Genomic DNA, 22,676 nt, shown 5'->3' on the forward strand with positions numbered 1-22,676 from the left:
CTTAACTTAATACACCAACCAATCAAAACTCAATAAGAGTCCCTGAAGTTGTTAAGCCAACAAAAAGAAAACGTTATTGTTAAACATTGGGTACTATGTAATAAACAGCCCATAGTCCCTTCCCTCACTGGGAATTGTCACAAAAATGATAAGTATAAATTCAATGATGTATATAGATTATTATTACGCTAGCTACTTAAAATTCTAGGTAATAAAAAAAATTTGAAATATTTTTTTTTGGCTATGGATATTTACCAGCGCGTGAAGAATACTCTACTAGTTTGCACTTTTGTTTAACACATTTTTGTATTGTCACACTCTGCAGAGGAAAAACAGAGGTTTTATTCAATCCAAAAGGCAGAAAAGGGATAACAGAAGATTTTAGCAAAGTGTCCCAATTGACAAATTAGACTGGGACACTATAAAACATTATAAAGATTCGCTATTACAGAAAGGCATGTTTCGATGCTATTAGATGTATGCGTCCTTGTAAATGGTTATGGAGTGGGGCCTTCGAATTCAAATTTATAATTGTATGATTGAAAGTCTTTTTTTACTTTGAATTAAAAATCTAATAATAGAAAAAAAATGTGTTAATATTTATTAACTTTTTTTATACTGATGATTACTTGCTATGGTGAAGGATTAGTTGTACTGAAGTATGATTGTGATGATGGTACAAGCTTACACACTCAAGCTCTCCATGGAACTCAGTGTGTCTAAATTCTCCAGCCGCAACTTCCGAATTCTGAAAATATACCATAGATGACGACATTTGTTTTGTTCCATTTTACAAAATCTAGCCCGATATCAATTATATAAGTTTAATTTAGATTTTTGTGGGTAGAAATTATCATTAATCTTAAAAATTATTAAAGAAGTCTTAGAAATATTCTTCTCCAATTGCCCTAAAACCTGACTGCCTGAAAATATAAAAAATCCCTTAAAATTTTTAACGGAAATATTTTTTTAGGAATTAGAATTTAAAGAAAATACTTTTAAATTTAAATTTCTCTACCATATTGTCTATTGTTAAAGAGTAGATTCGCTAAGAAATATCCAAAAAAGTAATCCTTTATAGATTTTAAATTAACATTTTACACATTTGTTAGTTACGAGTAGATAATTGGCAGGACATATATAGGTAAATTTATTAGACACAAGTATATTATACTTACGAACAGATGTACTCAGAAAATAACTATAGAGTAGGTGTGCTAACAATCAATATTATACCTGAAAACTGTAGGAATCCCCCCTCTAATATCACTGTCCCATATCAATATACATATGGGGACCAACAACAGATCTAGATAACCTAAAAGAGAAAAATGTGCTTCTTTATATAGCAAGACCTAAATATTTTTCGGCCAAGAGCGAAAAAATTCATAACCATAAAACTTTACGTCAGTAAAAAGACGTAATACTGTGCTAATATTTTTGAGAATGTAATAGTTATTTCTCGCATCGTATTATAAACGGCTTTCCGCGGATATAGAAAGTACAATTATGAGATTAAAACTAGTTTTTTTTAGCCCCGAGGTGCCGAAGGCACCGGCTAAAAAAACTGGTATTAATCTTATGATAGTACATTTCTATATTTGTAGAAAGCTGGATATAATACGATGCTAGACATAGTTTTTTCGTATGGATGAGGACCGGTTCCTATCCACCGGATTCGAATAAATACAAGAAAAAGAATATATCAATCCCTAATTAAAAAGTGCAGAAATCAGGGGATAATGAAATTATAAAAAAGTGTTTTTTTAATAAACAAAAAAGAAGTTTTAATATAATTTTTGATACTTTTGTACTGTTATTTTTTAACGTATGTCCGCAATGACAACTTTATTTCATTCTAAGTAGTCGACATTAAGTTTATTATTAGAGCAACGACTTGTCAATGATATATATATAAAAATACTACTTTCGAAAAAACTGTTTACAAGTTTGATCCCTTTTTATAAGGATTACAAAAGTACAAAAACTCCCTCTAAGATGCTATGAATATTATTGGAAACATTTTCGTCTCATTATGGACTTGGTGCAAAAAGTTTTTAATACTCTGAAGGAAAATTATAGTACTTGAAGAATAAATTTAAAATTATACAGAGGAAATATTTGGAGCTTACCTAAATTAAATCTTTGCATGACTATGACTGTGTCATAATAAAGATTGTGAAATTTTAATGATGAAATAAAGATAAAATCTTTTCAGGAAATGAGTTATTATGACAATTTGAATTTAAATTGTTTTAAGTTATTTTTCTGTCATTCCCTAACCTTTGAAATGCATAGCCAATAGATGCTAGGAACAAAGGAAGCATTAAATTATACTTGTAGGGTAGCTTTTTCAAAGCGAAGCTTTTCTATAATTAGGGTCGGTCAGTCCGTACGTCCGAACGTCCGTACGTTTGTAACGGTTTTCGTTAATTTAGGCATGTTAGAATTGTCCTATCGACTTCAAATTTTGCATGGTGATTCCTTTAGTAATTAGGTACGATTTAGAAAGCAACTCTATAATCATTACCAAAATGTCCGTACGTCCATTTTAAACATGTTGATTTTTTATTTTTTTTAACAAATTTAACAACTTTTGTGATCTAATCATCGGATTGATCAGATTTTTTGTATATTGATTCCTGGGACAACAAAGTATAATGTAATAAGCGAAGCAACTCTATAATCAAGTCCTAAAAATGTAAGTATGTCTATAAACATTATCCTGTATCAAGCAGTATTTCAACAAATTTACTTACAATTTTGCTTTGACTCTTATACATTTATATTCTGATTATTCAGTTCTGACACTATACAAATGTTAATGTCCGTTTGTCCTACCGTTTCAGTGCTTCGCTTTTATGGATGTTGTCATCCTTGTTATGTTAAAATTTAGTTAATACCTGCAGCATATTTGATGAGTAGAACCATATAACTATCAAATCCCTGTATGTATCCAAGAATATACTAAAATTTAAAAATTCAGTTAAAATGTTATTAAAATTTGTATGACAGACACTCAAAGTACTGAGATTGAAAACAACCTTTAAAAATGCAATGGTAATTAATCACTAAAATACTGATTGAAAAAGTTGAATAAAATGAAGTTTTGTACATTTCAGCAGGGATCCCTGCATTTCAGTAAATAAACTTTGAAAAAAAAAATATTTTTTTAAACTCAAAAATAATCCCTTATAAAATATAAACTGTACATAATTGTATATGATAAGTGAATAGAAATAGAAGAATAGAAGCATATTCTGAACACTTTTTTCGTCAAATCTAAGAGGGAACATTTCTAGCAGACAAAAGTATTGTTTACTTTCGACTCAAGCTGATGTGGATTCTTAAAAAAATATAGACTCGCTACTCGATAGTGAGGCAAAATTATTTTTGTGAAAAATCATCCAAAAGCACATTAAAAATCTACAAAAATTAAACAAAATCATATGTTAATAACCCTTTTAAGATTCTATTTAATTTTTGTACACTTTTTTATTTGATTTTGGAGGATTTTTCACAAAAAAAATTTTGCCTCACCAGCGAGTAGCCAGCCTAACTTTTTTTTTAAGAATCCACCTCGTTTCGAAGCTTTCAAATCTAAACGAAATTTTTGGGCAATTAACTCTGATTTCGCAAAGCTTTCTACTAAGAAAATATACTGTTTACAGCTGACTTTTATCTATGTATGAAATGAAAAAAAACATGCATTCGTAACAAGATATGTACAAAATTTCAACCAATGAAATTAAATGTATGTACCGATGCGATTCTCCTATTGGCTCAATCAGACATTCCCTCTCTTTTTTAGTACCCTTATTGATAAGTGTATCTTTTTCAAATTTAAAACCTTTATGGCTGTGAAAATATGCAGAGTGTTTTATATTAGCAAGAGATTTAAAAAAACAATAAATTGTTTAAGTGTTCAATTTTAAGAGTGAATTTGATTATGATTTGCAGAATTTGTGATTTAAAAAAAAATGAAAAAACACAATTTCGATATAATTAGGAAAAGTTTATATACAAGCAGTCGTACAAATAGCTAATAAAAATATACTTTTTTTTATATTTCTATCTTTCACATTGAGTGAATAATCATAATATTAAGACAGGTATAAATAATAAATCTCGTCATGCAACATTAGAATGCACCAATTTATCCTAGCTTTTGGTTCCTTCAGCTCTCTTGTTTTTTTTTAAACAAAAGCTTTTTTATTCTTTCAATGCAATGTTGACATTTATTATTAAAAACCTTCGATGGATGGGGGGCCATGTACCTTAGTACAAATACTTAACTAACATGAAAATGTCTGGCCATTTTCAAGATCTTTACTGACATAGACACAAACATTCTATAAATCATAATTATGACAAAGACTTGATCTGTATTACAAAATCATACACACAATATAAGTAGCTATAATAATCTAATGTCCTTGCAGAGGAATAAAGAAATAAAATATTTGTTTTGAAAATTAGAGATTTTGAAAAATTATTCTTAAAGCTAAAAGTTAACTTACTTTTTTAGATGCAGTGTTTTAGTAATTTGTTTACTTTTAAACTTTGTACATTCTCGGCCTACTAAATGTCTGTCATCGAAATAGTGGTTTTCCAATTGTGGTGACACCACCCACGTTATTTGTGCTCTACTCTATAATCCATCTGTCGTCGAGAAATATTTTCCAATATAGCTATGAAACCGATTTATATCCGCTGGATTATAACTGTGGGAAGCTGTCTATGATACGATGCGATAAATAAATATTCGTTAGAAACATAATCTTCGGTTGGTATTTCCACTGACCAATGGACAAACACTTCACATACGTCTTTGTCAGTCCGATCTTTCATAACCCCATGCAAAATCTATGTAAAACATAAAAAGAATAAAATGTTTACTTATCCCTTCATTTATTTATGCTTGGTGTGTTTTCTTACATAGACATAATATAGTTAATATCAGTGATAATTATATTAAAAACTTACATATTTGTCTGTGTGTCTCATATTTATATTTTTAGTAACATATAAATGCTTTTTATATATTAGTTTCAATTATAGTAGAATAGTTATTTATCGCATCATTATATAGATAAATGCAGCTTCTCGCGAATACTAAAATATACAATTATATCAAAACCAGTTTTGTTATCCCCGAAATGCTGAAGGCACAGGCTAACAAAACTGGTTTTACTATTATGATTGTACATTTTTATATCCGTAGAAACGAACCGATACATGATTTTTAAGTGTGGCTGAGAACCAGCTCTTATCCACCGGATATTAATCGGTTTCTAAGCCATACTGGAAATTTTTTTTTATGTATGTATGGCTAAGGTCTAGAAAGTGGCAGGACCTATTGTTTCACTATTTTCGGGAAAAAAAGGATATTATAATGGTTACGTACAATTGACATAAATAGAATTGAGGTAAACTATTGAAAATACATTGCAATTCAATATTTCCAGATATGACAGGACAGGGTAGTTCTGAATGTGATGAGCAAATATGAAACTTATTTAATTTGTTTAATGTATTGTATAGGCCTACCACCCTACACATTTACACACTTTACTAAGGAATATTCAGGGATCTAAAGGGATAACACAATGGCTAAGATAAATTGATGTACATCCACAATGACGATGCACTAAATTACAACTTCTGTAGATTAAAATATTCTGTTGAAAAGTTTGAACACTCAACTTAATGAATCAACCAATCAAAATTCAATAAAACTTGGGGGACTAGAGTAATAAACAGCCCATTATCCCCCTCTCTCTCTGGGAATATAACACAATGCATTCCAAAATTTATTTAACTTATCTAGGGCAGGGAAAAGGGAATGTGATTCTGACAAACAATTTTAAGTGAAAATTTCCCCTCAACCCCCTTCCCTTTTTTCTCCCCATTCTTACCCACTCCCCTTTCAGTTACCTCTAAAAAAAAAAGTTTTACACCAACAAAATATTCACTTTTCGGCAATTTCAAATGGAATGTTTTGGCTGATTAGCAGCTCCTAATCCAGAGAAGAGAGGGATAAGGGTGTAAAAATCAAAATTTGTTATATAATTACCTCAGCACCAATGATATTGGTTACATTACTACAGAAATAATTACCCCAGCACCAATGATATTGATTACATAACTACAGAAATAATTACCTCAGCACCAATGATATTGGTTACATTACTACAGAAATAATTACCCCAGCACCAATGATATTGATTACATTACTACAGAAATAATTACCTCAGCACCAATGATATTGGTTTCATTACTACAGAAATAATTACCTCAGCACCAATGATATTGGTTACATTACTACAGAAATAATTACCTCAGCACCAATGATTTTAATTGCACTACTACAGAAATAATTACCTCAGCACCAATGATATTGGTTACATTACTACAGAAATAATTACCTCAGCACCAATGATATTGGTTACATTACTACAGAAATAATTACCTCAGCACCAATGATATTGGTTACATTACTACAGAAATAATTACCCCAGCACCAATGATATTGATTACATAACTACAGAAATAATTACCTCAGCACCAATGATATTGGTTTCATTACTACAGAAATAATTACCTCAGCACCAATGATATTGGTTACATTACTACAGAAATAATTACCTCAGCACCAATGATTTTAATTGCACTACTACAGAAATAATTACCTCAGCACCAATGATATTGGTTACATTACTACAGAAATAATTACCTCAGCACCAATGATATTGGTTACATTACTACAGAAATAATTACCTCAGCACCAATGATATTGGTTACATTACCACAAAAATAATTACCTCAGCACCAATGATATTGGTTACATTACTACAGAAAGCCACAATTGCCAAAGTATGAATGAGCCCAAACTCTCGCCACCGACTAAAATATTAAATTTATGATAAGTTTATTTGGTTATCTGATTTATTTTTAGTATACTGATCTGGCAAATGGACAAAATAGCCTACAATCATTTCAAGACTTAAATTTAAAAATAAGATTATAAATCAATTAAGTAGTAATTGAAAGCTTTAGACCGAAAAACTATATTACTTTATATAATGGAAATGAGAAAATTTATAGAGATGCTATGCATCGTAATAATAATTTACTTACTTATTTCCTGACGAAGTTTCTTCTTTCATAATTGATTGAATTAATACTACTATCTAAACAAATAAAGTAATCTTCAAAAATACTCATTGCAATTATTCTAAACTAGCAGTTGCGCCTCTAGCAACTAAGGGCTCTCTATCCAAAGGTGTGAGAGAGAAAGGGAGGTGGGAAATAGCCTAAAACAATCCCATGGTTTAATCAGTTTAGTATTTATTGAAATTCTAAGAACAGTAAAGAAAAAACTTGCTTTTTATGATAGGATAACCATCCTCATTCCTGCTGTTTGCTGCGAGTTATGTTTACAGAAAGCGTGGTTGCTATTAGAGATAGAAGTTTTAAAAATGATAATACCCATTCAAATGAGCAATTTATTTAAGTAAATTTCTGTTTTCTGTTTTTTTGTTTTGAAGTTGTCATCCTTGCTTCAGTAACTAAAATGAGTCCAAACTTCATGTAAAGATATAAAGGCTATGCTAATATTTTTAAAAATTACACACTGTACTCAGATAAAATGAAAATATTGTATTGCACATTTGAAAGAAACAAACAGAATAAATAAAGCTGGTAGAAAACAAGATTATTATTCAAATATACACAGACTGAAAACAAAATTTGAATAGAAAATATTTTTGAAACTTGATATATGACCCTAGATAGTATATAGAAATAAGTTAATACAAATAAATTCAAGGACACAAAAGGATGGCAGTATCCATAAAATCGAAGCTCAAGAAATCAGACCAACAGACGGACTAACAATTTTTTCTTAGTAACGCTTCGCTTTTAGTTTTAATTTAAACATTTTAAAGTGATTGTTAGTTTGATATGATTAACTTTATTTAAGATCATAAAGTTTTACAACTGTAACAAAATGTTTGACTGTGTGTCTGTCTGTATGACTGAATATTTTTACATAACCTTAACTCATCGACCGATATGGTTCTCCTTTACAGTGAAGATTCTTAAAGGTCTAAGTCTAAGATGTTTTATAACTATTTTGGAAATGGAACCTTTGCCCCAAAAATATTTTTTCTTTTTCTTATTCTTCGAAAATGGAAAGAAAGTGAATATGCGTAAAATGTAAGTGACAATAAGTATTTACTATAAAGATAAGGACTTTTTATAGAGATGCTACGCATTTCAAAGCTCAAGCCGATGTAGTGTATTCTAGGAGGACAAATTGAATTGACAATAGTAAGATATATGATATGATGATATATAGAAATAAATCCATAACTGCAAAATATACAGTGTAGTACTGTGTAGCTTAGCATGGCTATCTCTGATGTCATATGTATATCATACAAACTTGTTCGCAGCGACTATATAAACTACTTTCTATATATAATTGCTGATGCGCCCCTAGCATATAATATAGACTTAAATCTAACAATAAAAGAACTTAAAACCATCCAGGGACCAATGTGAAGCTTTTTATAAAATGGAGAACTCTATCAGTTTAAAGTTGATTAAAATCTTAAGCTTCAGACGAGAAAAAAACTAAAATTTTATTAATAGAATATGTAATTTTTTTAAAAAACTTCAACTATGAAATTATTGTTGTTGGTTACTATGTCATAAGCGTATATAATTCTGATTTGTTGAGCAATTTTATATTAAGAAAGTTTTTGTCCACCCTAGAGTATCCAATAGACAACCAACTCTTTGATTACACGTTATTTGTCTAGAAATTCTAATTGTGCATGGTAATTCGTTGTGCCTATTTAATGCTACCTATTAATTTAACACGTTAGACAGAGCAGCAGGTAAAGTCTTTATTATGACCGACTCGAACCTGACACCTCCTTAAGAGCAAACAGAGCTATCAGAGCTAATCCCACGTTTTAGGTTTTTATTTTATTTCTTGACTATACTAAGAGTTTTCAAAAGAGAATTAGGCGTATTATGTTTCATTGATGTCATAGACTATAGAATAAGTATGTTCTTTCCCTTAACAAAAATCAGTGTTCATGTATTATCATCCTTGATGTATACTATATGAGCAATCTGTTATAACTTAGTAACTTATTATTTATTCATTACTTTAGATTGTTCCTTTTATCCTAATACAGAAGAATACAACACAAAGACAAAAATAAGCAAGAATGGATTTTTAGAAAAGTTGAACAGTTTTCATGTATTTGACGAATTATGGAAGTATTTTAAAATTTAATTATAACCAAGTAAGAATTTTACGAACAGCAGATTGATATTTTTACCCAAAACTGCACCCATGCCTTAGAGAAGCCTTATCACTATGGGAAATTCTAACCCTACGTAACTTAATATATAACCTATCTAATGGTCGTTATGTGATATGGGTATATTCCTGTGTTAATTGTTAACAATTGAAAATTGAAGGGAAGAATAAGTATAGATTAATAATTGTATTATTCCCGCCTTCCCTGCAAATTTGTATTTGTGTATAATAATTTAAAAATATGTAGATCTAAATTATGAGATAGGTATAGTAAAATATATGAGAGCAGATTAACCAAATGATACTTCTAGAGTGGCTTCGCTGCTAAAATTTGCATAGTAAACAATTTTAAAAAGTTTGATGTCTACAATGAAAGACAAGTCTAACTTTTGTATATATTATGCTAAACTAAATCTGCTACTACACAATACAAGGACAGGTTATAGAGATTTTATTTGGCTAAAGTGGGGGTTCTGAGAGGTGTCAAATTGATAAAACAATATAAAACATTTATAATACAAGGTAGAACGTTGTCTGTCCGTCTAAAGCTTGATATCTCGTTAACCGCTGAACCGTCAATTTTGTGCTTCTAAAGGAATATAGATTTTGGCCTTGTGGTGGTGATTTTAAGCTTTTTTTTAGGGGGTCGGACAACCACAAACTCCAAAAATTTTTTTTTTGTAAACTAATTAAATATGGGGGGAGGGGTTAAACCACACCGATCTTCGGTAGAAAATCCCATTAGTAAAAAAATTCTAACCATCCTCTCAAAAAAAAAACATGGAGGGGGGGGGGGTATATTTAGCAATTGTTAGAAATTAACAGTTGCTGTGAAGTAATGTTGTCGCAATTATAAGAATCAAATAAAAACAACGCATATTATATCTCACAGAAAAACAACAAGGATGTTGGGACTTCCCATAACTTGCAAGGGTGATTCCCTAACAGTTTAGGGACAAAACCACTTGTTAATAATAAAATGGCAAAGTTGTTTATATTGCTAATGTTTGTTAGTTTATTTCTGATTTTCCAAACACTTTCTCCAAATTGTCTTCCCTTGAGAAATCTTAACATTGAACAGCATCTTGAGACTTTTATCTTTATATTTTCTTTATTTTTATCAGAATTTTAGAGTACAAGAAAAATATTGCTTTTGAAGACATTGTACTCTCATTTTTAGCACTTTAATATGATATACTAATGGTCATCTCAAAATATTGTGTGGGGGTTACTTTTCCCCCTCTACAATTGCTGCTTAATCAGTTAATATCCCAAAAACTGAATCGAAGTTATGATAATTTGGTATATTCCCTGATAAGCAGGGCCTGATAGGTCCAGCGGTCACTGAGATCTATCTCAGGCCTTATCAGAACAGATAAATCTAACTTTTTACTATAAATATAAATAAATTTTTACCTCTATAATAGCAGTAAGTACAGGACCTAAAAAATAATGATCATAAGCTTTGCCTCATTATATCATAAACCATATTGATATTAAAAATTTAAACGTTGTAACAAATAATCACTAAAATTTACATATTTATTACATATAGTCACTTTTTAAAATTGTTTTTTAAGTTTTCAAGATTAAAAATCCGCTTAAATAAAAAAAAGGAAGAATTGTTTAATTTCTAGACTTGCACAAATTGACGTACGTACAGGCCCTAGTTATAGAATGGCGGCTGCGGTAATAGAAATATATTATTTTAACAAGAAAAAAGTAAGAAGCAACATATAGTGTTTCCAAAAATAAAGTGGACATTTTAGAGCATTTGGACGAACTATGACGATCGACGTCATATTCCCTTATAATTGAATTCAATTGTAAAATTGTCTGACGCGATAAGCTTCTTCATGAATTAAATTAAATTTGATATAACTTTTGGCATACATCAGACGTTTGAACATAGCAGCTTACCAAATATTAGAGGTAGAAAACAAACTAGACAGAATAAAAGAAGGTCTGTAGGTCTAGTATCTGGATCCCAAACCTAAACAAGTATCATTTATACAAAGAGGGTGCAGCAATTTATACAACTAACAAAATATATATAAAAGTGTTTTTTTTTTCAATTTAAAGACAAGTAATATTATTTTACAAACCAAAAGTAAAGATTAGACTTAAAACTTTTTTATAAGTACATGCTTAATAAACTCACTAATCCTAAGAAATAGAATATTATTTTGCTTCTAATTTATAAATCCCATTCCCTCAAACTATCACAATTCTATGTATAGTTTAAATGCAAAAATTTAACTAACTTTCATATTTGTTCTCAAAGCTTTGAATCTTATTTATTATATACAAGATTTTTCGCAACAAATTAGGAAATGTTATATTAATTATATTGCTAGAGAAGGAGCAGTTATGTATTCTTATTTGACTTTGTTTGTATGTTTATCAAATATAAACTATTTACCTTACAAAATGTGGTGTCAGCATCACGTGTCACCTATAAAACAAAACAAGTTAATTTAAATGAAAAACAATGATGTATTTATTATAAATAAAAACCTCTTCCTTTTCAACAACTATTTTTTTTGGTTTTAGCTAAAGATTTTAATAACTACTGAACAGATTTTGAAAGATTCACATGGCTTTTGACTACTATAAATAAGTTTTGGAAGGGTTTTGAGCTTTATTTCTGCCCTGACGAATTTTATTATGGAATTTTAGAGATAGACCAACAGATAGAATTTAATTTTTTACGCAAAAAAATCAAAAACCTTTGCATTAGTATGAAAATTTAATTAAAAACATTAAAAAGCATAATAAAATTAACATCGTACGTACTTTTCTTTTACAATTTTATTCAAAATATTTGAAAAGTTTGAAATTACTTTGCTTAGAAATGTGCAATTTTCATGTAATACGAGAAATTTGAACATTTTATTTTTAGAATCATTCGCAATTTTGTCAAATATTAAACTTTTTTTGGAATATTTTGTCAAGACCAATATATCAAAATCTATATTTATGATTAATGTCATAAGTATAGATTTCTTGAGCTGATAAATAAATGAATGATAGAAATGGCAGTTACCGTTATTAATAATAGACATATAGACGTACAAATATCTTTATAAACTCCAAAATGCAAAATGCTTAATACTTAGCAATGGATATTGAATATGTGGATATAGTGAGGGATTCTCGAATACTCTGATAAAATGTTTCTTATGGCTGGCTAATATAACAATACTCCCCACCCCCAATCCCACTTATGACTTTAACCCATTCGCTCCCCTGACCATAGAGCAACTTATTAACCAATGTATAAGGACAATATTAGTAACCTAATTTGACGAAAAAATTCCCCTGTCTCAATATTCACGTATTCTATATCCATTTACATAGCTGTGTATGTTCTTTGAGGTTTCAGTCACTAGGCTTTGGTTCTTTATTTAGTTTATTTTCTCATCCTAAATATTATTAGTTTGTTGTTGCTGCGCTACTCGTGGTGTTTATTCATATTTAATACAAATACAGCCGCGACCCGAGACCGTGGCTCAACATGTAGCGCATCCGCTCGTCGTCGGGAAGGTGATAGGTTCGAATCTCGGTCCGACACCGCGTCATAACTAAAGACGTTAAAAATGGTTCCTACTGCTGCTATGTCAGGTGCGCGACATAAACAGTTAGAGAAGGGGGAATGCCTTGGCCCAAAACAGGCGCAACTCACTACCATGCACAGTTAGGACTTCTCAGACAAAGGTCGTGCAATCAAAGGGTTGGTTGTCTGATGGGCAAATGGACGCTTTACACCGCAATCATAGGGCTTAGGGCTGACAACCCTATCCCATGGCCAAAAAAAAACACATTGTTACAGAAACACTGACAAATTGTCAGCGGCCTATGCTCCCCCTGTGGAGTGAAAAGGGCTTGTTACTTTTAATACAAATAAAATTCTGTGTAAAAACTAGGAATTGTTAATGAAAAGAAAAATTGAGAATAAAAATAAGTTGAGATAAGAAATAACGAGGAAAACTAGAAACAAAGCTAAACCAAGCAGGACGTTTGTAATCGTTTAAAAACCTTAAATATAGAGACTTGATATTGACGTACTTACATATTAGAATGAATTAAAGAAATGCTTCGTTTATAGCATCTTGCCTAATCGGTACATGAATCACTTTTTAAAAATCATTTGGATATCGATAAAAATCATAAAATACATAAAATTACAATCAATGCCAACATCTTATAACCCTAATTGTTGAATAGCTTCACTTTTAATCGTAATAGCTTAGAAAAATTAAGGATGAAAAAAAGGTTGAAGCTAAGATAAGATTGATTAATGATGATGCATAATGCAGCCAGGGTAGACCAAACATTATTCAACTAATTCTTTCTTTTGCAAGGTCGAGTACGCTCATAACAAAAGATTTAAAACTTTGAAAAATTGGTTAAAGTAAAGGACAAAAAAGAGATAAAGAGGGGAAGGAGAGAAAAATTTATCATAGAAGGGGTTGAATATAACATTTACAGACATACAAACACCTAAAGTCATAGACAACACAAATAAATACATATATGTAGGTATAGATAATACTCACACACACACACACAATAAACAAGTATATATTCATTCAAACACATTTTATGAAAAATAATACTTAAATAAAAAAAAATTATGTTTGGTTTGAGTAATAAAATTCATAATGTTAGAATCCGTAGATGTGTGTGTTTTTGTGTGGGTAGTTTGAGGCCACAAAAGTATAAATTTTCATTAACAACAAAAAAGGCCTTACATTTGGTAAAAAATACCTAAACTCGATTTTGGGATCTTTGGTAGACTTCAGTTTCAGAAACCGAAAAATAATGTTATGGATGGCTGAAATTACCCCGAACTATCCTCTTGATATATACCTCTATAAAATCTGTTGAGTTGATATATGGTTTCACCAAGTATGATCTGGTTGAGATTTGGTCTGAAATATTAATAATATTATTATTCTTTCTACTTTATTGATAAAGTATTTAGGTAGAAGTAAAGCTACTCTGCTATATAAACAGTGAAGTGCAGTTGGTTTTGTCAGAAAAACATTAGTCACCTCCCTTACGATTTTTGACACTCCCCCAAAACCAAAATCAAGTGGGGTGTGCGCATAAGGGGGTAAAATGTCAAGGAGGGTGTAGACTCGTAGAGTGGTTTAGGCGGGTGGACACTTGGGGATGTATCCACCCCCTTAATCTTGTTAGGGGGTTAAATAACCCCCCTTATGCACGCCTGTGGACTTCTAAATAGTATTTTGACACTTCTTATTTTTTTTTATTTTGCTTTAACTTTCTAGTCTTTGTAAAGAGCTATAATTAAGTATTTAATAATTTTTGCTTCTGTTCTCATCGATTATAATGGGTAGGACAACCTTAATTTCTTCCCTAAATTGATCCATATACATCCAAATAAGATTAAAATAATTCTTTTCTTAATACACATCTTAACCCTAACTTAGTCATCCAATTCAAGTTTGTTTTACCCTTTTACTATTGTTTATTGTTACTTTTATTTTTGACAATTGTACTGTCCATCAATGATTTGAAAAATCTTTGCTTCTATAAGAAAGTATTGTTCTTGTTTTCTTAACAATATTTGTTCATAATAATCATTTTGAATTGTTATATTTGAAATGTGAATTACAAACTATAACCTGTACTAGATTGGTCTAAAGTCCACTTGATGTACCCAACTAAACCCGCACCTGAAAAAAAAAGTTAAATCTTAACTTTGTTAGCTAATTGTCTTGAAAGTTCTTACTTCATACAGAGATTATGTAAGAGTTTGGTTTTACACATGAGCTAAAATCTCTACTTTATTAAGTTTGGTGTGTCTGTCTGTCCGTCGGTCAGAATTTATTTCTTCACCATTGAAATAAAAACTAAGGCAATTTCAAGGAGGTTGGAGGTATCGTAGTTAACAAATATTTCTGGACACAAGAGAAGGTTCACTATACAGGAGAACCTTATCGGTTTAGTGGTTTGCGAGATTCTTTAATGCAGACACACACAAAGACATGAAAATTAAACCCATTTACTTATATGTAAGGCTATCGAACATTAAAAACTTTGTGAAAGTCAAACTGCTACAAAAATAGAAAAATTTAAAAACACGACGAACCTATCCAGAGTATGCAGAGCATTGTTTTATGTTTTGATCTTGGTCCCCGTGTAATCAGTCTTGTCTTTATTTTCTTTCTCACTTCTGCTTCACTTGGCTTCTCAGATATCATACTTCCTTCCCTGAAAAGTTGAATAGTTAGCGTAACCAATATAACATCAAATCAACAAAACATCAAAAGTTTTCAGTTTTTCGACTAAAAGGCTTAAACTTTGGTTTATTGAGAACATAGCTATTGAAACGATAACTAGAGTTAGGACATTACAAGCGCATCAACCCCTTTTATAATTTCAATCTGTGGAATAAAATGTGATTTCTTATTTGAGATATATATTTTTCTTTTATAAGATTTGAAACTAAAAATAAAATATACTGCATTATATTTGTAAATTCATAATGTTACAGGCATTACTTTGATTCAAGTAATGAAGTTAAATGAAAGGAATATTCCATAGAACATGCTATTTAAACTTCGCAATTATATGTGTATACTTCCCTCTTAACTTTGCAACGTTTCTAAGCTTAAACATAAAACATATTAAACATATAACCCTATCATATCAAAATTAGGTATAAGTATAATAAATATTTCATGAATATCCAGATAATCAATGAATACAAAAGTACGTGACAGACAAAATATGTGTAGAAAAAAATTTTATTTCTTAAGATTAAAAACCGACTTCCTTAAATAATAAACTTATTTTTCAAAAGTATTTTAAAGTCTAAACAACTAACCTAAAATAAGAAGGTAAAAAAGTAAATTACCACCACATTTTACCTTTAAATGCGAACAGGGAAAAGAAAATTATAATGCACTCATACTACAGAAATGTTGCACTTTAGGTATATTACACACATACATACATTGTACAATGTAAATTGCATATATTTATTTATAGTAATGGTTACAGTAAAGTAAAAAATATATTATAAACCACTAAAATTTTTAGATTAGGGTACAAATCCTTTTTGATTGATTAAAATGTCTAAAAAAAATTGGGTGTGAAATCTATACTATAACCAAGTACCTTAAGTTGCAAAGCTTATAAAACAAATAACATTTATACTATTAGGATCTATTCAGGCATTAACCTATACATTGCACCCTCTGTGTAATCTTTTATTTTGGGATAATTGATATCTTGTCCTTAACAATAGAAAGTAACCTTGATAATAAAAATAGATATGCATATCATTATGTAAAGTGATTTTATACATTATGGTTTTTTAGTCTATAAAGTATGTTGTGATTTATGCATGTAAAAATGATTGATTATTACTATCCTGAAGCATTGCAAACCTCAAATAGTCTTCAATTATTCTATTGATAGGCAGATTTTTAAGGACAAGTATCACCCGTTAAGAAACAAAATTAAATTATCAATAAAAAATTAATCTAGCCTTTTTGCTAAATTTTCTAGCTATTCTTCAGAAAGTGAACCAAAATTGCTTAAAAGTATTTTTAACCAGTAAAAATAGGCTTGTATCTTTTTTGTTGTATAGTAAAAACATGGATAACAACCAGGGGCGTCTAAGCTTTTTTATTTGGGGGGGGGGGTAATCACTCTTTACCCCCCCCCCCTTGGACGTCTATGATAACAACATCCATAAAAGCGAAGCTCTGAAACGATATGACAGACGAACATTAACATTTGTTGAGTGTCAGAAATGATTATACAAAATATGAAAACTTCTAAAATACAGAATTCTGACATACTGACATTTTTAATACTTGATTATAGAGATGCTTCGCTCATAATATTGTACCTTGTTGTAATAGGAGTCATTATTAAAAAAATCAGATCAATCGGATATTTTTATCACATGAAAAATTGTTATTAAAAAAGTAAAAAAAATCAACATGTTAAAAATGGACGTACAGACATTCTGGTAACGATTATAGAGTGGCTCGCTTTCTAAATCGTACCTAACTACTACAGGAATCACCATGCAAATCGATAGGACAATTCTAACATGCCTAAATTAACGAATAGAAGCTAACTATCTCGGACGGACGGACGGACGGACGGACCGACCCTAATTATAGAAAAGCTTCGCTTTTAAAAACTACACTGTTGCTAACTCTGTTTTGAGTCTGCCCAAGGAGATCCACTCGGCTGTGTCTTATTTTTTTGTTTGTTGTTTATATTTTTGTATTTCTATACTTCGCGATCTCTGCAAAATATCATAGTTGCCTGTTATTGAGCAATGCAAAGGTTAAAGGAAGAAGAAGGAACTCGATATAGAACAGCATAGAGGGAGAGAACATTGGGCTGTTTTATTACACTAGTTCCCAAAAAATTATAAAAATGTTGTATTAACAACTTTGGGGAATTTTGATTTTTTAATTAAGTTAATGTTCAAATGTTTTGACTACTAATTTTAATCTACAGAAGGGGTAATTTTGAGTAACATATTAGGGATGTACATGAATTTATCAGCCAGTGTCTTATCCCTGTAGATCCCTGATAGAACAGTATATTCTGTCAGAAGCAGGCAAACCAATTATATTTAGATTAGATCCAGGTTAAATATTTCAAACCTTTCATCTCACTTTCAATACACAAACCAAGAAACAAGCATATTATAACAAGGACAAGTACAAAAATATATGCGAAGCTTTCCTTATGGATGTAAAAATCTGATGAAATTGAATAATTCTAAATTAAGTCAAACAACCAGACTTCAATTTTAGTTGTTTCTAAACTGACAACTATGTAATTCTAAGATTTTATGTAGATTACGAAATAATAATTCAATACAAGCCACTATCTTTCAGAGTGGCTACGCAACTTACATACAGTAACTAGAATTAAGATGCATTGTAATGTACAGTTTATCTGCACTTGCTTGATTAATTATTACGGCCACAGTAAAAGTGTCTGCCTATGACGTCAGAAATAATTAACAATTAACCAATGAGAAGCCAGTATTCACAATGGTAAATTATATAGCGGCCTCTCATTGGTTAGTTGTTAATTTTTTCTGACGACATAGTCAGACACTTTTACTGTTTTCAATTATTACATTTAAATCAACAATTTACCTTCAACTTACAGTATCTTATTTCATGAAATTAGTATCGACTATCGAATACAAAATTAGCCATATCAATTATTTATAAAATTATATCAACTCAAATGATGAAGATCATTTGTCTAAAACTTTTCACTATAGAAAAATATACATCCACAATCTATCTGCCTATCTATTTATTATTAGCAACCAAGCCGCATGTTTGCAGCTGTTTTTTCAAAAAAAATATAATTCGCAGATCCTTCAAACTGTTACTCTTATCAATCCTGAGCAGAAGCAGAGCTGTTATAAAAATAGACGTTTAGTGGGACCTAACAATTTTTGCTGTATAAACTTTATTAAAATACTTATTAAATTTGAAATGTTATTATTGCCTACCTGCCTGGATCAAGAAGTACTCTGGTGATTGGAACCATATTTCTAAAAACTGAGGCGGCTTCCTCTACACCTTGAAAAATAATTAGGTATACCTCCTTAAACCAAAACATGGACCACCACAACCTCCCTTTTAATTAAAAAAAATATTTTTAAGAATTTTGTTTCTTCTTAAAATTTTCACTCATTAAAAATATAAACAAATTAAGACACAATGAATTGTTTTTACCATCTTATTGTAGAATATTAAATTCTAATCATTAACCAATAAAAAGTAAACGTAGAATTAAGTCCATATTTCAACTGTAGAAAAGTTGGCGTAAATTATTTATCATAACAAAATGTAAAATTTTTAAAGCATTGTAAACTCAACAAGAAAATGATTTAGAGTTAATTGAATGAAATTGGATGGAAAACAAGATTTTATCATTCATTTAATATATTTTATGGAAACATGTTGTTCATGATATTCCCTCACTTTCAAAAAAAACCTAATATATTATTTCTTCCATCCATTTAATAGATTTTAAGTATCAATTATACTTTTATATAAACCAATTTATAAATTATAAATGTGACTAATCAATCACAAATTATATTTGACCTTCTCGTGTTTTAGTGGTTGATTATAAAATATTCCTCTGATAGATTGATGCATTGAGAATTATTTGTTTGTTGTGGTATAATCCTTTTCAATTACTTCCTATTCTTATAATAGTGTGCATATCAAACAGTAAGTATTGTGTCTTAAGTATTAGCCAATCTTACCCTCCCCCCCGGCCCCCCTTTCTCCTTACACACACATATATTTCTCCTATCTTAGTTTAAAGGTATTAGCGGCTAATACCGAAATCTACAAATGTTGTATAACCTTGAGCAGTTTGTGGAAAACACTATCTTATTTATTCAAGAATGTGTGCAAGGTGTAAGCACCTCTTATGTTTGTACCTGCCTTATATCTGCACTTAACCATATACCTAGCAATGGCAGTTCATGATATGGGGTGGGTACTGATGAAATCAGGGTTGCGGTTCTCAATCTATTTTGGGATTATAAGTGAATTCCAGATTTTGAATTAAATGGCACACATATAACAAGAAAATATTAGTTATATTTCAAGACTAAATGCAATTTTAAAATCAGTATAAAGTTTTTTTTGCAATTTTTAAGTCATATTGTTTTCATTTGCATAATCCATTTGTTTCTTTAAATATAAGTCAAAGAAATTATTTTTAGCACAATTTAAAAATTCGTAGAAAAAAAGCATATTCTAATAGAAAACATTAGATAAATGTTTTTTTTTATTGTAAATGCTCAAAATGCATCTTATAAAGTTAACCATAGTGGTTAACACATATCTATAATCTTAAGGAAACTTGCAAGATTGAATATCTAATTTTGAATGCATCTTAAGGTCAGAATTAAGAGTTCTCCTTTGTTTTATTAATGCAGCAAACACTGGATAAAGCTAAATAAATCTTCTCATCTCTACTGCTTGATTACTGTTTAATTATAGGGAGGGTGGGGACATTGGGGGGCTGTTTATAACACTTGTCCCTAAAGTCTTATAATAACGTTTTCTTATTCATTGGCTTAACAACCTTGGGGACTTATTTTGGATTTTGATTGGTTGTTTCATTTAGTTTAGTATCAAAACGTTTCAACCACTAATTGTAATCTACAAAAGTGGTAATTTTGTGTATCATTATTGGGAATGAAAATCAATTTATCGGCCATTGTCTTATTTCTTTAGATCCCTGGTTGAATTATGCATGAAGTGTATATACAAAATTATAAGCAGTCAAAAGGAAATAAATAAAAGATGTAATAATCCTCTTTACATCAACAACCAACACAATTTTAAAGTTCTATTAATCAAATTTAATTATTTTTTTTTCGTCTACAACTATGTACATCTCAAGGACTAAAACACTGAACGATAAATTGGTATACGATTTACGCAATGATGATAAACAAGATTACCTCTTTGTAGATTAAATTATTGGCTGAAACGTTTAGACAAACCAGTTATACACATTACACAACCAATCAAAATTGAGTTAATTTACCCAAGGTATTGATTAAACGAATAAAACTTTGTGTGCCAGTGTAATTTGTAGGTTCAATGTCCCCTCCTTCCATGACCAAGGCTTCAATTATTTTACTTTGACGAAGCCCAATCTGTACCACTTTGCACCACTTTTGATTCCTGTGACGTAATAAAAATGAGGGATTCTCCATCTCTTTTTAAGGGGTTTTCTTTCCCACTTCTCCTCACATCTCCCTCATTATATGACGTCACAGGAATCAAAAGTGGTACAGATTGGGCTTCGTCTTTTACTTTAAAAAAGTTATTTTTAAGTACATGCAAATAATATTATATGATGATTTTATAATATTTGGAAAAAGGATCCCACCTGCTTCTCTTGCCCGAGCCCTTTTTCCTCCTAAAAGAAAATAAAAATTAAAAGAGTAGTACCTTTTATTTATTTCATATGTATCAAAATTAACTATAATTATATTAGTACCAAGAATTCCATCATAAAAGGGTATATATCCCTAGTAGTTTTTAAATCTGACAAGTAGTGACAAAACCTTGTCTAATCTGAGTTTTGACAGGTTTTCCTCAGGTTTTAATCTGCCCGCCCCTCATCAATCAACTCTGACATTTGAATACATTTCGTCAGATTGTAATCTGACGAAACCTGTGTTTTTGCGCAAAAAGGTACTAAAACTCAGATTACTCAGGATTTGCCGCCAAATTTTTAATCTGTCAGGGGGGATTTCAGATTATAATCTGACGAATCTGACTCAATGTGAGCAAAGTTCAGGTGATTAAGATCGTAATCTGTGATTAAATTGACCCTCAAAATTTGCCCAGTTAATCCCTTATCTGACATTTGATGACAAACAGTCATACTCTAACCTGACATTTGATGACAAACAGTCATACTCTAACCTGACATTTGATGACAAACAGTCATACTCTAATCTGACAATTGATGACAAACAGTCATACTCTAATCTGACATTTGATGACAAACAGTCATACTGTAATCTGACATTTGATGACAAACAGTCATACTGTAATCTGACATTTGATGACAAACAGTCATACTGTAATCTGACATTTGATGACAAACAGTCATACTGTAATCTGACATTTGATGACAAACAGTTATACTCTAATCTGACTTTTGATGACAAACAATCATATTCTAATCTGGCATTTGATGACAAATGGTCATACTCCTAACTGACTTTTAGTGACAAACAGTCATACTGTAATCTGACATATGATGACAAACAGTCATACTCTAATCTGACTTTTGATGACAAACAGTCATACTCTGATCTGACATTTGATGACAAATGGTCATACTGCTAACTGACTTTTAGTGACAAAAAGTCATACTCCAATCTGACATTTAATGACAAACAATCATACTATAATCTGACATTTGATGACAAACAGTCATACTCTAATCTGACATTTGATGACTTACAGTCATACTCTAATCTGACATTTGATGACAAACAGTCATACTCTAATCTGACATTTGATGACAAACAGTCATACTCTGATCTGACATTTGATGACAAATGGTCATACTGCTAACTGACTTTTAGTGACAAACAGTCATACTCTAATCTGACATTTGATGACAAACAGTCATACTCTAATCTGACATTTGATGACAAACAGTCATACTCTAATCTGACATTTGAAGACAAACAGTCATACTCTAATCTGACATTTGATGACAAACAGTCATACTCTAATCTGACATTTGATGACAA

The 22,676-nt window shown here is 30.4% G+C and overlaps 1 protein-coding gene across 1 annotated transcript; it reads right to left on the minus strand.

Moving 5' to 3' along the window:
• Window positions 1-629: 629 nt before the first annotated feature.
• LOC145332720 (uncharacterized) lies at window positions 630-21,318 on the minus strand. The gene is made up of 13 exons (XM_080177764.1): window positions 21,293-21,318; window positions 18,879-18,948; window positions 15,462-15,583; window positions 14,995-15,045; window positions 14,213-14,274; window positions 11,763-11,795; window positions 11,261-11,333; window positions 10,757-10,782; window positions 7,141-7,193; window positions 6,825-6,906; window positions 2,904-2,967; window positions 1,237-1,318; window positions 630-748 (listed from the first exon to the last, which is right to left on the minus strand). The coding sequence occupies exons 2-13, from the start codon at window positions 18,914-18,916 to the stop codon at window positions 685-687; spliced, it is 750 nt and encodes a 249-aa protein (XP_080033890.1). The 5' UTR covers window positions 18,917-18,948; window positions 21,293-21,318; the 3' UTR covers window positions 630-684.
• Between the last annotated feature and the right edge of the window lie 1,358 nt (window positions 21,319-22,676).

Source organism: Acartia tonsa, chromosome 1 (genome assembly GCF_053477335.1).
Source record: "Acartia tonsa isolate MP-2025a chromosome 1, ASM5347733v1, whole genome shotgun sequence".
Lineage (NCBI taxonomy): Eukaryota > Metazoa > Arthropoda > Copepoda > Calanoida > Acartiidae > Acartia > Acartia tonsa.

Excerpts from the sequence above, each read along its gene's own strand:
- LOC145332720 (XM_080177764.1), bottom strand. The coding sequence starts at position 18,916 with ATGGTTCCAATCACCAGAGTACTTCTTGATCCAGGCAG. Across the intron at positions 15,584-18,878 it reads GTACTTCTTGATCCAGGCAG|GGAAGGAAGTATGATATCTG; the intron begins GTAGGCAATAAT and ends TCAACTTTTCAG. Across the intron at positions 1,319-2,903 it reads ACTCATCAAATATGCTGCAG|GTTATCTAGATCTGTTGTTG; the intron begins GTATTAACTAAA and ends TTTCTCTTTTAG.